Source organism: Agelaius phoeniceus, chromosome 2 (assembly GCF_051311805.1).
Source record: "Agelaius phoeniceus isolate bAgePho1 chromosome 2, bAgePho1.hap1, whole genome shotgun sequence".
Taxonomy (NCBI): Eukaryota; Metazoa; Chordata; class Aves; order Passeriformes; family Icteridae; genus Agelaius; species Agelaius phoeniceus.
Genome location: NC_135266.1, coordinates 2,063,270 through 2,079,949, shown reverse-complemented (window position 1 = coordinate 2,079,949; position 16,680 = coordinate 2,063,270). Strand labels below are relative to the sequence as shown.

Sequence of the window (16,680 nt, the reverse complement as noted above, 5' to 3'; positions counted from 1 at the left end):
TTTCTTGTTTGTTTTATTTACCACGGAAGGTAATTTGAGCTCTGCTATCCAAACCTTGGCGTGTTCTGCCAAGAGGGGATTAAAGAGGAGAATGCTGGGGAAAGAAAATGGGTTTGTCTGTAAAGAACTCAGATTTGATTTACCAGGGTTTTGCAATCAGTGCTTTTAATCTTCCTCGTGATTGGGACATTCAAAGGCCAAGAAAATGCTTTGAGGGCCAGTGGAGAACAACCCCAAACGTGAAAAAACCTCAAATGTTGAATGCTTGCCATCTAAACTTCAGAATCATGGAATGGTTTGGATTGGAAGGGACCTTAAAGATAATTTTTTTGCAACACCTTCCACTGTCCCATGTTGTGCCAACGGGGCCTTGGACACTTCCAGGGATCCAGGGGCAGCCACGACTTCTCTGGGAATTCTATTCCAGGGCCTCCCCACCCTCATGGGGAACAATTCCTTCCCAATATCCAGTTTAAACGTGCCCTTGGGGCAGGCAGAGATATTTAACTTTAAACACCTCCAGGATGAGATGAGGTTTACCCCGGGAAAGAGCAGGGAGCCAGACTGAGGTGTTTCCATGGGAAAGGAAGAGCTCCAGGAGACAGAAATGTCCCTTGAGGTAGAGCTGAAAGATGCTGCCCCAAAAACAAAGAGGAGAGCAGGGAGAGGCTGCACCTTGCACAGGTGAGAGAGATAAAGGAGCAAGGAGTGAGCCCAGGAAATTCTCTGGGAGAATCCTGGCAGGAAATTCCTGCGCTGGGTCAGAGATCAGCTCCACTTTCCCAAGGACATAACGGAGAAGGGCTCAGGGAGTGGAAGGGGATCAAACCAAACAAAGCAGAAGGAATCGCTGTGCAAGTCCAAAACTGAACTGGGAATACTTGTCCCTGCCTGCTAGCTCTGCTCTCAGGATCCATCAGCTCTCCCGTGGTAAAAGACATGGACTGATTAATGAAAATAAAACTGTGCCTGGGCATGAGCTGCCCAATTTTTGAGCCGCCTGAAGAATCAGGGAGAGGGTTTTCCAAAGGCAGCTCCATAGCTGGGACTGGTTTCTCCATGGTTTAGATGCTTGGACATCTCTAAAAATCCTCCTGAAACACCTTTCTGCTTCCTGAGTTTTCCTAAATGCTCTGTAAAAAATCAAACTCTCACTTATTTGCCAGAAAAATCACAGAATTAGTGTCAAAACATAGAACAAAATACAGATCTCTCAACTTCTCTGCTTGAAACCCAAGATTTCCTTTTTGTTTCTTGGAGTTATCCTTGAGGATGCTCTGTGTGGCGGGAAAAACATGGGAAAAAAGCAGAAGAAAAAGTTGGTGGAAGTGCAGGTGTTGCTTGGGGACTGAGAACATATTTGTTGCTTTTTCAATCCCAGGAAGTGCCAGGCATTTGGAATATGAAGATTTTTATCTCAGATATATCGACACTTGGAAATCTTGCAGATTAACCACCATGACATAACTCTTTCCATTAGTTGATGGAAAAGCCAAACAATTTCAAGCCTTTTTTTTTAAATTTTATTTTCCAAGCTGGATGTGAGGCTCTTGAGCAAGGCTGAGGCCCTGGAGCTGGGAATGGTGCTGGGAACACAGGCAAGTGTTGAGGAAATGGATCCTCACCTCACTCTGCCCCGTGTAGGAGCTGCACCAAGGGAAATCCAGGTTGGAGAGCAGGGAAAAGGCTTTTCCAGCAAGGGTGAGAAAGTTCTGGAATGGCTGCCCGGGGAGGTGGTGGAGTCCCCATGCCTGGGTGTGTTTAACAAAGCCTGGATGTGGCACTGGGTGCCAGGGTTCAGTTGAGGGGTTGGGGCTGGGCTGGACTCGATGGCCTTGAAGGTCTCTCCCAGCCCAGGGATTCTGGGAATTCTGGGAATTCTGTAAATTCTGTGAATTCTGTGAATTGCTCTGCACAACTCCCTGCCAGGAGGGGCACTGAGGGGGGTTGGGCTCTGCTGCCATGTCCCAAGGGAAAGGAGGAGAGGAAATGGCCTCAGATTTAGGAAGGACCTGGGGACACTGAGCACATGCAGAGGGGCCAAGGAGGCTGGAGAGGGGCTGGGAACACAAACCCTGTGAGGAAGCCCTGAGGGAGCTGGGGGTGCTCAGCCTGGAGCAAAGGAGACTCAGGGCTGCCCTCCTCACTCTGCACAGCTCCTGAAAGGGGCCTGGGCTCAGCTGGCCCTGGGCTCTGTCTCCAGCAGCACTGACACAACCAGAGCACACAGCCTCGAGCTGCACCAAGGGAAATCCAGGTTGGAGAGCAGGGAAAAGGTTTTTCCAGCAAGGGTGAGAAAGTTCTGGAATGGCTGCCCGGGGAGGTGGTGGAGTCCCCATGCCTGGGTGTGTTTAACAAAGCCTGGATGTGGCACTGGGTGCCAGGGTTCAGTTGAGGGGTTGGGGCTGGGCTGGACTCGATGGCCTTGAAGGTCTCTCCCAACCCAGGGATTCTGGGAATTCTGGGAATGAAGGAGGGACAAATCCATGGCTGAAGGGAAGGGATCCTGGAGGAGCTGGACAGATCCCAGTGCTGGAAAGGCAATGGAGGCTCCAGCACAGGTGCGATTTACCCAGGGAAGTGCTGAGGACCTGGAGGTCCATGTGGGACCTGGGAGTTTGCAGGGAAGGAGGAAGATGATTTCCTCATCCAGAGCAGGATCCCAGTGGACCAGTGGAAATTCCCACTCCAGGAGATGGAAGGGGATCCATTAAAGGGGATCTTCCCTGATTAGGATGGACAAATCGTGGTGGGGAAACCTTCTGGAGGTGGAGAGAACACCCAGAAGTGCTGGATCCAGCCTTAAGGAGCGGAGCTGAGAAGGAAAGTGATGAGATCAGGCAGCACTGGCTGGACATTCCAGGGAGTGTTTTTTGGGAATGGAGAGATTTGCAATCCAGTGGGAAGGGGATGATGTGCTGGGAAAGCACCACATGCTGGGTGAAACACCAGAGTGTCCAAAGGGAATGGAATGAATCAGTTTTTAACCTATGGCACAAGGGGAAGAGCTGGGAATTCCCTGATCCTGGGAACCTCAGGATCTGTTAGGGATCTGTAAGCATGCCAACCCCAATGCCCAAAACCACCTGAAAATTGCATTTTCCAGCAGCAAAATGTGGGGGCAGAGTGACAACCCCATCAATTCCCTTCTGAAACACTGCAAATTCTTCTGGTTCTATTAACACACAGCTTATGAAATGAAATTAAAAACGAAAATATTAAAAACTGGGGGTTGATCCAGGCAGAGAAGGAACAAAACTTGTAATTCCCTGGCTGTAATTCCTGGTTTCAGTGCTGCCCTTGACTCTCCTCCTGCTTTTCACGGGTTCCTGGGAACCCTGATAAAGCCAGGCTGTGTTTTTTTGTCCAGGATCCTGATAGCAAGGACCTTGAAATGTCCCTTAAACAAAGTGTGGTGCACCTGGAGGAAGACAAAAGCCCGGCTCGTAACAAAATAATCCCTCAGTCCTCGTGTTTGGTGTTAATTCAAAGAGCTGAGCTTTAAATGATCTCCCTTGCTTTGTTTTCAGGGCTAATTCTTCCCTTCAAGAGCTGTCAGCAATTTTATCCCAGCCTCTCGTTTCCAGGGATTTTAGATTTGGTCATAAAAGTGGGAAATTGGACATCTAAGGTTACAAAATTTGCTTTAAAAAAAGCAAACTCAGGTAATTTAAAGGTTATCAAAGCCTTAAAAAAGAACCAGAGGTATAGATTAAAGTGATTATTTGTTTCCCCTAAAGAAAACAGATTGATTAATTTATTTTTTCAATAAATAATTAATAAATCCCCAAGGGAAAACATCTAAACAGTTGGAAACTAATGAAGAATATTCAAGGCCAGGTTGGATGGAGCAACCTGGACCAGTGGAGGTGTCCCTGGTTGGTTTTAAGGTTCTTTTCCAACCCAAACCATTTTTTGGTTCTGTGATTCTATGAACATTTTTTTGGCTAATTAAAAGAAAAAAGTTGTTTAATGGCACCTTCTTGGATGATATTCCTAACCCCATTTATTTATGCAATTTATTAACTCCACATCAATGCCTCCACAAGAATCTTCTGGGCCTGAATTTTTAAATATTTCTGTTGGCCCCTCCAAAAATTCTGCTGTAAAGGAACCTTATGTTCATAATTTTTTGGAATTACCCACTTTGGTTAACTTTAACCACTGTAAAATTAAGAATTGTGGATTTAGTGTCTGGTCCAGGCTGGTGTTCGGAGAAACTCAACCTTAATACATTTATAATACATATATTGCATATTTATATTTATATTATATATTATATTATAATAGAAATAAATACTATTTCGATTTATATTATTTATATATTTATTAATATATTATATATTATTAATAAATACATAATATAAATAATATAAATAAAAATATATAATAGATATAAATATAAATATAAATTCTTTTCAAGGCTCTAAAGCTCTCAGCACAGCTCACATGGCTCTGCCTGTTTTTTATTTTCCCCTCACACAAAGGAAGGGGTGAGTTGAGGTCAGGATCTCCTTTTTCTGTGCATGGAGGTCAAATCCTTTGACATTTTACACTCAGTTCTGGCATGAAATAATCTCTCAACTTAAACCATGTGGTGGAAGCTTTTCCTCCCCTCCTGTTCCCCTTTGGTCTGGGAATTGGCCATGGTTAAAACTTCCAAGGGAACAGGTGGATGTGGCTCCCTCCTTGTGATATGAAAGAAGCATAAAAATTCAATTAAAGCAATTTATGGGCTCTGAATTCAACTCCTAACATGGATTCGTATCTGTGACACAAAAGGTTTTGTTCTTTTGATTTTTATCCTCTTTATATTATTCTTTTTATTGTTCTTGATATATTCTTTTTATTATTCTTTATTCTATTTATTTTATTTCTACCCAAACAAAAGGTTTTGTTATTTTTATTTTTATATTCTTTATATTCTTAATTTTGTTATTCTTTATATATTCTCTTATTTTTCTTTATTCTATTTGTTTTATTTGTATCTGAACAAAAGGTTTCACTCTCCCATTAGAGGCTTGCTAAAATAGGAAGTTAAAATTACCCTCAATCCTTTTCTAGCTGAAAACCTCAACAAATAAACAGTGGTTTAGTGGCATGGCAACCTGCCCCTTGCAATCCAAGAACTGCTCTGAGATGTCTATTTTAGTTTTGGGGTTTTTTTTAAAGATAAGTGGGTTTGGATGAGTGGAGGAGCAGCTTGTGGTTCCTACTAGTGGGAGTTAAAGCAAAATTTTGGGATACTGCTTGGAATTCAGCAATGGATAGGGGTTTGGTCTTAAAAAAAGCACTTTGTGCTCTCTTTGGTGAGAAAGTTTCACCAGAAATGCTCCAGGGTGCAAAATGGGCAGGAAGGTGTGAAATGGGATGTTCAGAATTGTTTTGGTTTTCATGGAATCCCAGAATCCCAGACTGGTTTGGGTTGGAAGGGATCTTAAAGATAATTTTGCTCCACCCCTGCCATGGCAGGGACACCTCCCACTGTCCCCAGTGTCCAACCTGGCCTTGGGCACTGCCAGGGATCCAGGGATGGAATTCCATCCCAGCCCCTGCCCACCCTGCCAGGGAACAATTCCTCATTGCCAAGATCCCACCCAGCCCTGCCCTCTGGCACTGGCAGCCATTCCCTGGGTGCTGTCCCTGCATCCCCTGGAAATTGTCTCTCTGCAGCTTTCCTGGGGCTCCTGCAGGCCCTGCAAGGCCACCCTGAGCTCAGCCCAAAGCTTCTCCTGTGCAGGTGAACAATCCCAGCTCTCCCCTTCCCTCCCTTGTTTTGGAGGCCTCTGGTCTGAAACTGAATAACCAAAAATAATCATAAAAAGAAATGAAATATCCCAGCTCACACAGGAGACAAACCCTAATCCAACCACACTTTGATCACCAAGGGAAAAATGATGGTCCTGGAGCTTTGTCCCACCCCATCCCTGTTTCCCCTGCTGTGGTAACATAACCCTGAAAAGGTGAGCCCTGAATGTTAAAATGTGATAGCAACAGACAAATGAGAGAGGCTTCAATTTGGGGTTTATCTTCCTGATACTCACTGCAAACCTCAACAATTCCATCCTCAATGGTTAACACCCATTTGGGAGGGAAAATGGAAGCAGGAGAAGAGAATATCCATGAGGAAACATCCATGGCTGAGCTACATCCATAGGTGAAATCCATGAAATCCTGTTTGAAACAGCAAAGCCCAACCACCTCCTACAGCTATTCCCAGAGGGAGCAGCTGGATCCAGGCCCTGCATGAAAAACCCACTGGGAATTCCACAGGGAAGCAGGGAAAAGGGATCCTGGGTGTTAAACCTGATACTCTGCCAGGCAGAAAGTGCTCCCAAGAAGCTGAAGAATGTGCAAGGCTGCCACCTCCACCCACGTCTGCTCTGCTGAGCAGCCACAATAAAATTTGGGGTTTTTAATAGGAACAGAGCCATGAGCTGGAGAAACCCAGTGTGGTTTGCTCTGCAAATCAGGGAGAGAAGTGAGGGGGATGTGAGGGGTTGGATCCTTCACCTGAGCTGACCTGGAATTGCTCCAGCCAGGGGAAGGAGCTGGGTGGTGCTTCCAGTTTCTTTTTGCTTTGTAGAGCATGTGATCATTGGTTGATTTTTAGTAGTAAAATCATTAGGGTTTAGTATGGTTAGATTGGGGTTTTGGGGAGAAAATCTTCCCTGTGAGGAAGACACAGTTTGCCCATAGAATTTTGTGGCTTCCCCATCCCTGGAAGCATCCAAGGCCAGCTTGGACTGGGCTTGGAGCAGCCTGGGACAGTGGAAGGTGCCCCTGCCCATGGTTTGGGTTGAAACAAAATGATCCTTAAGGTCCTTTCCAACCCAAACCATTCCCTAATTCTATGATTGTCAAAAATACCCCAAACCCATGAGATCTGCAATAATCCTACTAAGCCACAGGCTTTCCAAACCCTGGGAATAAAGGAAAGTTCCAAGAGTTGCCTGAGGTGAGTGATAATCTTTCCTACCTGTAGGAAGGAGCACCCTGCTCTCAGAAATAAATCCCAAAATAAGAACTTATCCCAATTCCCTGTAACTATTCCTCTCCAAAATCCCAGCAGAGAGCCCTGACTGAGCCCATTTCCTTCTGGTTGGAAAACAGAAGAAAACTCTGTTAGGAGCAGCACCTGCTAAAACCAACACTGTCCCACTTTTTTGGGTCCATCTCCCCATGAATCTGCATATTGATAGTGCTCAGCGACCTGACCCTCTGCCCAAATTTCAGCAGGAATTCTAGCAGGGACAGACTCAGCTCCAGGGGATGCCAGATAAGATTCCAAGCTGCATGACTCGGTTTCATCCGAGCCTGGGAGGAAATCAGACTCCTGAGTGACCCTTTTGCAGGTTTTCATTCCAACAAAACCCCCTGGAAAACCACCAGCCACAGAAAGACCTCCAAAGTAGCCTGTCCTAGGAAAGCCTCAGCACTCAGAGGTAATTTTGGGGGCACGGAGCACTTTGCAAAGCTCTCTTTGCTGCTGCCTTCCTGGCAAAGGTCAAAGCAAGGTTTTGACAGCATTTCCCTCTCTCTCCAGCACCCTCATGGACAAATGTCCATTGGGAAATACACCTGGAACAAGGCCTGGCTTTGCAAGACAAACATTGGTTCTGCAGGTGGAGGCAAACAAAACCCATGAGCTGGGCTGACACTGGGAAGACACAGAACGGGCCCCTTAAAACCTGCCAGGCTTCCCAAAATCCAAACATCCATTGGGAAGCTCCTCTTTTCAGTCCTTAAAGACTCTCATGTGCCAAAGATCCAAAGATCTCCAAGGAGAGCCACTAAGAGATGGAAGCACAGTGGGGTCAGGAGCTCGTGTAGGCCATGGGGTGGGGGAGTGGAGGGTGGATTAGAATGGACATCTTAAAACATTCCCATATGCAACCATTCAGGCATCCCAAAATTCAAACATCCATGAAGAAGCTCCTCTTTTCACTCCTTAAGTACTCTCATATGTCAAAAATCTCCAAGGAGAGCCCCAAAGAGATGGAAGCACAGTGGGGCCATGAGCCCGTGTAGGCCATGGGGTGGAGGTGGGCGAGTGGGGGGAGGAATAGAATGGACTCTTAAAACATCCCCAAATTCCCAAATTCAACCATCCAGGCTTCCCAAAATCCAAACATCCATGAAAAAGCTCCCATTTTCACTCCATAAAGACTCTCATGTGTCAAAGATCTCCAAGGAGAACCCCAAAGAGATGGATCCACAGCCGGGCCGTGAGCCCCCACAGGCTGCAGGGATGGAGGTGGGCGAGCGAGGGGAGGATTAGAATGGACCACTTAAAACATTCCCAAATTCAACCATCCAGGCTTCTCAAAATCCAAGCATCCTTTGGAATCCCCTTTTTTCACTCCTCAAATGCTCTCACATGTCAAAGATCTCCAAGGAGAGCCGAGAAGAAGTGGAAGCAAAGCAGGGCTGTGAGCCCCCATAGGCCACAGGGAAGAGCACTAGAATGGACTCCTTAAAACCTGTCAGGCTTCCCAAAATCCGAACACCCATGAAAAAGCTCCTCTTTCCACTCCTTAAAGACTCTCATGTACCAAAGATCCAAAGGTCTCCAGGGAGAGCCACTAAGAGATGGAAGCACAGTGAAGCCATGAGCCCGTGTAGGCTGCGGGGTGGGTGAGCAGAGGGAGGATTAGAATGGACATTTTAAAACCTTCCCAAATTCAACCATCCAGGCTTCCAAAATCCAAACATCCATGAAAAAGCTCCTCTTTTTACTCCTTAAAGACTCTCATGTGTCAAAGATCTCTAAGGAGAGCCCCAAAGAGATGGAACCACAGCCGGGCCGTGAGCCCCCACAGGCTGTGGGGATGGAGGTGGGCGAGCAGCGGGAGGATTAGAATGGACCACTTAAAACATTCCCAAATTCCCAAATTCAACCATCCAGGCTTCCCAAAATCCAAACCTCCATGAAAAAGCTCCCATTTTCACTCCATAAAGACTCTCATGTGTCAAAGATCTCCAAGGAGAACCCCAAAGAGATGGAACCACAGCCGGGCTGTGAGCTCCCACAGGCTGCGGGGATGGAGGTGGGCGAGCGGGGGGAGGATTTTGGGTACTTACCCTGAATCTGACTCTGAGGCTGAGGGTTAAAAGCTGTGCTGTGGTTCAAGGAGGCTCGAGGGTTGGGTGTGGGGGCTGGGTGGTGTGGGCTGACCCTCATGGCCGTGCGACGCAACTGCTCCAGCTCGCTCAGGCGCTCAGAAAAGGACAAGCTGCCGGGCTTTGTCTGCTCATCTATTTTCTGACGATGTCCTAGTGTGGGAGGGGGGGGGAAAAAGATCAGAAAAGCTCACTTGGTACATGAGGACGGTTGGTTTTGGTTTATTTTAAATTTTTTTTCCTGGTTTTTGCAACCCCTGACCTGCTGGTGAATGTCCTAATCTGGGACTGTCTGAAATGAAAGTGAAATCACCCCTAAAGCTCTGCAGTCTTATTGTGGGACAGCCTGAGAGGTGCCCAGGGCTGAAGAACCAAAGCCACCAAAAATTTCAGGGCCTTTCTACCCTTCCTGTGGTTTCTAAATGGGGGAAATGGCCCCTGTGCTAAACCTGCACTGGGATAACTCCTCAAAAATTCCATCCCAGATTGTCACCAGGCACCACAACCACACAAGTGCTACAGGACTGAAAAATAACAAACCAAATCAAATCCTGGTTTTGGGTCCTTTTGCAATGGTTTTATGGACAGGAACAGGAAATGACCACCAGCAGAACTGGAATTGGGATAATGAGGTTTCTCTTGGTGCCACTGGGAGCTCCAGGAAGGTGAGGTCCCATCAGACACTCAGCTCAAAGGGAGGAAATGCTGAATTTTGAGCATCAGCAGGGCACAGGGGACTTGGGCATGGCCATGTGGGAATTACTGAGCTCAGCACTTCCCAAAGCAGCCCTTGGAGCACAGTCCCCATGAAGCTCCAGGGCTGGGAGGGGACAGGGAAGGTCCCAGAGAGCCAGAATAGCGTTGGGACACATCTAGAATCAGCTGGAAGGACTGAGGTGACACATTTCAATTGTCCACTGTCCCAGGCTGCTCCAATGTCTCCAGTGTCCAACCTGGCCTTGGGCACTGCCAGGGATCCAGGGATGGAATTCCATCCCAGCCCTGCCCACCCTGCCAGGGAACAATTCCTCATTGCCAAGATCCCACCCAGCCCTGCCCTCTGGCACTGGCAGCCATTCCCTGGGTGCTGTCCCTGCATGCCCTGGAAATTGTCTCTCTCCAGCTTTCCTGGGGCTCCTGCAGGCCCTGCAAGGCCACCCTGAGCTCAGCCCAAAGCTTCTCCTGTGCAGGTGAACAATCCCAGCTGTGCCAGCCTTTTCAAAGGTCCCAGCCCCAAGGCTGCCAGAGCTCCAGGAGCCTTTGGCCAGCGCTGCCAGGGATGCCCAGGGTGGGATTGTTGGGGGTCTGGGCAGGGCCAGGGGTGGCACTGGGGGATCCCTGTGGGTCCCTTCAGCTCAGGATATTCCATGGTTCTATGATTCCATGATTTCTGCACATTGGATTTGTCTCAGGACATCAGCTGCCTCATGGATCCTTGTGCCTTATCTTTTATCCTTCTTTCCATTGGACCCTGCTGTCCTGCCAGGAATGCAGCCGAAATCTCCAGCCCAGAGGTCAAACACCTTCATTTTTCTACTTGTTCCCTTGAAGAAACAGGGGAACTTGTGACAAGAAAAGGGGGAATGGCCTTAAGGCAAAGGAAGGCAGGGATGGATGGGATCTTGGCAATGAGGAATTGTTCCCTGGCAGGGTGGGCAGGGGCTGGCATGGAATTCCACCCCTGGATCCCTGGCAGTGCCCAAGGCCAGGTTGGACACTGGGGCTGGGAGCACCTGGGACAGTGGGAGGTGTCCCTGCCCATGGCAGGGGTGGGATGAGATAATATTTAAGGTCTTTTCCACCCCAAACCATTCTGATTATACAAAATGTAGACATTATTTTATTTTTTTATCCACTATTCCTTATTCCACACTCCCCCCCTTAACTTTTAATCCATAAACATTCCTAAAAATCCCTCTCTCAACATTGAATATCACTGAATAAGCAACAAAAAATTCTCTGCAAAGCCCTGTAGGCCCCTTCCTCCACAGAGAACTCTTTCAAGCCACCCTGACAGCTCAATCAAGACACAGGCCCATTTTATGCACTAAAAGGAAAATGTGCATTTAAAAGCAGTTCCCAGTAGCTGCATTTCTAAAATTAAATTTTATAACTCGTCTTATGGTTCCAAATCTCAGTGGCTCGGCATTTCTTCCCCTTGCCAGGCCCTTTGGCACAGCTTGAACTGTCTCAGATTCCACACTGTGCTGTAAATTATCCCAAGGGGAGGGGGAGGAATTAAAATATAAAAAGACATATTATATAGCAGTGGTTTCATCATTAAAGAGACCCATTAGGGCTTAAAAAAAAAATAGAAATAAAAAAGGAGGGGAGAAGCAAAGACAGATGAAAAGGACTTTTATCTGCCATTCTGGTTGGTCGAGAGCAAATGCTGCATTTGTCAGCAGAGAGAAGCTGGGAGTTCCTCAAGCCTTGGGCTCCTGACCCTGGATGTGAATGCCAACACGTGGAGTCACACAAGATGTGTAAAATACCTCATCCACGGGGATTATTTTAAGCTCCAGCAGGATCAACCCAGGGCTGGCAGATCCAAGAGCCACATCCTTCCAAGTGCAGCCCCACGCTGGCGCTTGTTCCTGATTTCAGATCCTCCTCAGATTTCTCCTCCTTTTAAAGGAGAGCAGGAAGGCCAAGCCTGACCCCCTGTGACCTGCCCTTCCCCTGCCACCCCTCCTGACTGCAGTGCCAGGCTGCTCCAGGCTGGGGGAGGATCTCTGCCTGTCTGACAGAATCCCAAAATCCCTGAGGTTGGAAATGCAGGATCCCAGGGAGTCCCAGCTGTGCCCAGCCCAGAGCACTGAGTGCCACCTCTGCTGGGCATCTCCAGGGATGGGCATTCCAAACCTCCCTGGCCAGCCCATCTGAAGGTTTAACAACCTCTAATAATAACTCTTTAATGTCCAAAATTCCTCCTGATTTCCATGGTATCTTCATACCCTGCATCCACTGTGCAAAACTTGGACCTCCCCACCCCTTCCTGTGCTGCCCCAGAGCATCAATCTGATTTTTGGGGTGTTCCACAAAGGGCCTGTGTGGGCCCTTTTCCACAGCCTGGGATTCCCAGGAGTGCAGGGACACAGCCAAGATCTGTCTCATCCCTTGAATTTGTGGAAATTCCATTTGGGAGAAAGAGCAGCACCAACAGGGTCTTCCTCAGAAGAACTCTGCTGCTTTTATGGTTCCATTTTCATTTGGAGTGGGAAACACTCAGAATCAAGGCCAGGCAATTGTCACCTCAAGATGCAGCTCCAAAAGTGCCTCTTTACCCTCCTTGTCCCCAGCCAGAAAAAAAATCTATTTATTATTCCTCCTCCTCTAACTGCACAGAACCTGTTTGGCACCAGAGCTCTGCAGGAGAGAAGTGAAGAAGTGTGTCAGAAAAAAAGGAACAAATATAAATATTTCTCCCAAGCCACTCTCAAAGCACAGGCAGCCCTTTGTGAGGGTGACCTGCATTTTGGTGTTTATTAGCTGTGCTTTGAAGTTCCCCTCTAAACACCTTGCTGGGGCAGACAAAATATCCTCAGCTCACCCATGGGACAGGCAGCACTGTCATTAACCCTTTCTGCAGGTGGAAAATGGAATGCCAGAGCAATGAGGTGCCCTGCCCAGGGCCAGGAGGTGACCCTGGGACAGCCACTCTGCTGCCAGCCCCGTGAGGTGACCACAAGCCCAGAGCTCCCTTTGCCAGGATGAAAAAGAGCAGCAGGAAGGGGTTTGGAACCTGCTCCCCTCCCTTTTCCAGGATGAAAAAGAGCAGCAGGAAGGTGTCTGGAAGCTGCTTTGGCTCTGCTGAAGCACTTTGGCCACAAATCTTGATGAAAATCACTCCAACTTCCAGCTGTTGAAGGAAAACCTTGGCACAGAGCTCTCACAAGGAGGAACCACTGCCTTCTTCCCCTCCTCGTGTCCCCAGGGATTTCTCACAAGAATCAAGAAAGAGAGAAATTCTTATTACTCTTTCTTTTAGTTCCTGTTAATAAATTTCTCTTTATACCCATTTGAAGTTTTAAATCTGCCTTACCTTTCTCCTAATCCTACCTCACAACAAAAAATAAATGCATTAGGAATTAACCAGCACCAAAGCCACCACACTCTTTAATACATTATCTGAGAAATCTCAGAATCAGTAAAATCTCCAATGAACAAACCAAAACCAAAACTCTCTCTCTTTAAGAGAAAAGAAAAATGAACATTTCCCCCCCTCAGCTTGCAGGGGAATCAATTAACAGAGAAAAGGATCAATTAACAGAGAAAAGAAAATGAACATTTTCCCCCTCAGCTTGCAGGGTCAGTGTTTGGGATGCTGCAATAAACAGGACATGCAGCCAACTTGGCTAAACCACAGGATTTAGGGTCTTTTTCACTTTTTTTTTTTTGTTTTTAGATTATCCCTTCCAAATGCTGCCTGAGTTAGGTCAGGAGGACTTTTTGCCATGGAATATTTTTTTGGAATATTTTTTGGGATATTGCACAGGGATGGCAGGGCAAGATGAAAGTGCTTCCCCTGGGAATGGCAGGGAAATGCATTTTTACAGCCTGGGAGAGCCCTGGAACACTCAGGCCTGGCCTGGGGCCAGATATTGGCATTGGGGATGGGGAAATGACAGCAGCAAAGTGCCCTGGCAGCCCCTGCTTCCCTGGGAATGCCAGGCCAGTGGAGGCTCGGGCTGGGATGCACAAGTGCAGGAAAAGAAACAAAATTTCCTTTAAAATTTCCCTTGAAATTTTAAATTTTCCTTTTTTTTAAAATTTAAAATAAATTATAGGGAAAAAATTGCAGGCATCCTTAGGCCCTTTCAGGTTCAGAGAGGCAGAATAGGCCAAGGAACCTTTATTTTCCTTGGAAATTTTGAATTTTCCTTTAATTTTTTTTTGCAGGAATTCTTAAATGCTTTCAGGCTGAGAGAGGCAGAACTGGGTAAAGCAGAGGAAGTAAAATGGATTTTTTTTTAAATTTTTGAAATCTGGAATTTTCCTTTAATTTTGTTTGCGGGATTTTTGAAAGCGTCCTTAGATGCCTTTCAGGCTCAGAGAGGCAAAATTTGGTAAAGCAGAGGCCAAGGAACCTTTACCTTCCTTTGAAATTTTGAATTCCCCTTTAATTTTTTTATTTATTTTATTTTTGCAGTCATCCTTTGATGCCTTTCAGGCTCAGAGAGGCAAAATTTGGTAAAGCAGAGGCCAAGGAACCTTTACCTTCCTTTGAAATTTTGAATTCCCCTTTAATTTTTTTTAAATTTTATTTTTGCAGACATCCTTAGATGCCTTTCAGGCTCAGAGAGGCAGAATTGGATAAAGCAGAGGCTGAGGAAAGGAATTGCTGCTCCCCTCCTTCCAGCTGGAATTTCTATGGAAAACCAGGACCATTTTCCAAGAAAACACTTTTGGAATGGGTTAATGGATATCCCTGTCCAGGTGGATTCAGGAGATCTTTAAGTTCCTTTCCAAACAAATCCATTCTATGATTTTATGAGGTGTTTTTTTGTCTTTTAATCAAGTTTTTTCCTTTTAATTACTCCACTCTTCTGCCACTTGTTGTCATCCACTCCCATTCTTTTTGGGAGTTTTCTTTTTACATTTCTCTCCTTTTACTATTATTTATCCTTTATCCTATTATTATTTATTATTGATCCTTTTTCTTTCTTTATTTTCTAATTTCAATTATTAAACCATTCTTATCCCAACCCATGGGGGTTTTTTTCCCCCAATTGCCCATCCCACCATGGAAGGTTGGAGGTCAGTGTGGTTTTAAACCAAACCAGGGGAGTTCAACTAAGCTGAGCCTTTGTGCCTGAATTCTTCCCCTTCTCTCCACTTTTCCTCTGTGGAAAAGGAAATTTCACACCCAAAAATGGGATTATTCCCAGGAAAATGCAGAGTCTGGCCAGGCTTTACCAAAGGAAGGAGTGAGTTTAAATAAACCTGTTTGCCTTAGAGGCACTTTGGACCTTGATTCAAACATCCCCTCTTTGCAGGGCTGGTTTTATTCAGGGTTGGGTCCAGCTTTAGTGGGGTAAAAAATCACCAAAATTCCATTGTGTCCATTAATAAAGTGCTGAACGCTGTCCTGTGTCTTGGAGCTAAAATTAATGTGATTATTTTGCATAATGATGAGAGGAAATGTACTCATATCATTCCAGGAAGTGAACACACTGTGTTTAATGGAAAAAAATATTATAAGTAATATGATATGATATGATATGATATGATATGATATAATATAATATAATATAATATAATATAATATGATATGATATGATATGATATGATATGATATGATATGATATGATATAATATAATATAATATAATATAATATAATATAATATAATATAATATAATATAATATAATATAATATAATATAATATAATATAATATAATATAATATAATATAATATAATATAATATAATTTCTCAGGGACAAATTCTAAATATTATTATTTTTTGCAATATAAATTCTTGTTAAAAAATGAATTCTTCACCCACAGAAGTGTTCAAGGACGGGGCTTGGAGCAACCTGGGATTGTGGAAGGTGTCAATCACCTGAATTTAATTTGCAAGCAGCTGAGAGAGCCCAGATTGATCAGTGGATATGTAAAATAATTGATAATTGTAATTAAATGTGCAAAAGGCCAAGAAGAAATGGGATTGTTCAGCCTGGAGAGGAGAAGCTTTGGAGTGACCTCAGTGTGGCCTTGCAGGGCCTGAAGGATCCACAGGAACATGGAGAGGGACAATTTCCAACCCAATTTTGTGTTGCTACTAATTAAAATATAACACTTCTATATTATTACCAAGCTGAGAAAACCTTTAAACCAGAAATGCTTTCAACTATAATGCTATTAATTAAAATATAACACTTCTATATTATTACCAAGCTGAGAAAACCTTTAAACCAGAAATGCTTTCAACTATAATGCAAAAAGAAAAGCATGATTATTTTGCTAACAATGCCTAAACATTGTTTTCCTCTGTGCCACAGATGAAATTCTTGGCCCTCCCTTTTTCCCTGAGCTCCTCTCAGAAGGATCAGCTCGGTGTCAGAGCTCACCAACCTCTCCTCCATGGATTAAAAATAATATAAAACCAGAATTAGACCCAAATCTGATTGCTGTGCTGAGCACAAATCAGGCCTGCAGAGTTTTGAGGAGATTTATCAGCGTCGTGGTTTTGGTTTGTTCATTTGAGATTTGACTGATTTGGAGATTAATTTATAATTAATGTATTAAAGACTGAGGTGGCTTTGGTGTTGGTTAATTACTAATGTGTTTATTTTTTGTTGTGAGAGAGGATTAGGAGAAAGGTAAAGTGGGTTTAAAACTTTAAAGGGGTATAAAGAAAAATTTATTAGCAGTAACTAAAAGAAAGAATAATAAGAATTAGAATAAAATATTTAGAACACTTCTGCACCCCCTATAACTTTTTCATGGACAATGTAAAGAAACAAAACCTAAAGTTTCAGCCAGTTTACTGTCTCTAGAATAGTTTTTCTTCAGTTTACTTCCTATTAATATTATGGAGACTTCTCTACAAG

General features: G+C 45.0%; 1 protein-coding gene across 1 annotated transcript in view; it reads right to left on the bottom strand.

Annotated features, from left to right (window-relative positions):
• RUNX1 (RUNX family transcription factor 1) overlaps nt 1-16,680 on the bottom strand; it is a 190,633-nt gene that overhangs the window by 34,845 nt on the left and 139,108 nt on the right. The window contains exon 6 of the mRNA XM_054627663.2: nt 9,085-9,276. Within this exon, the coding sequence (XP_054483638.1) occupies nt 9,085-9,276 (192 nt within the window). The remainder of the gene's footprint in view (nt 1-9,084; nt 9,277-16,680) is intronic.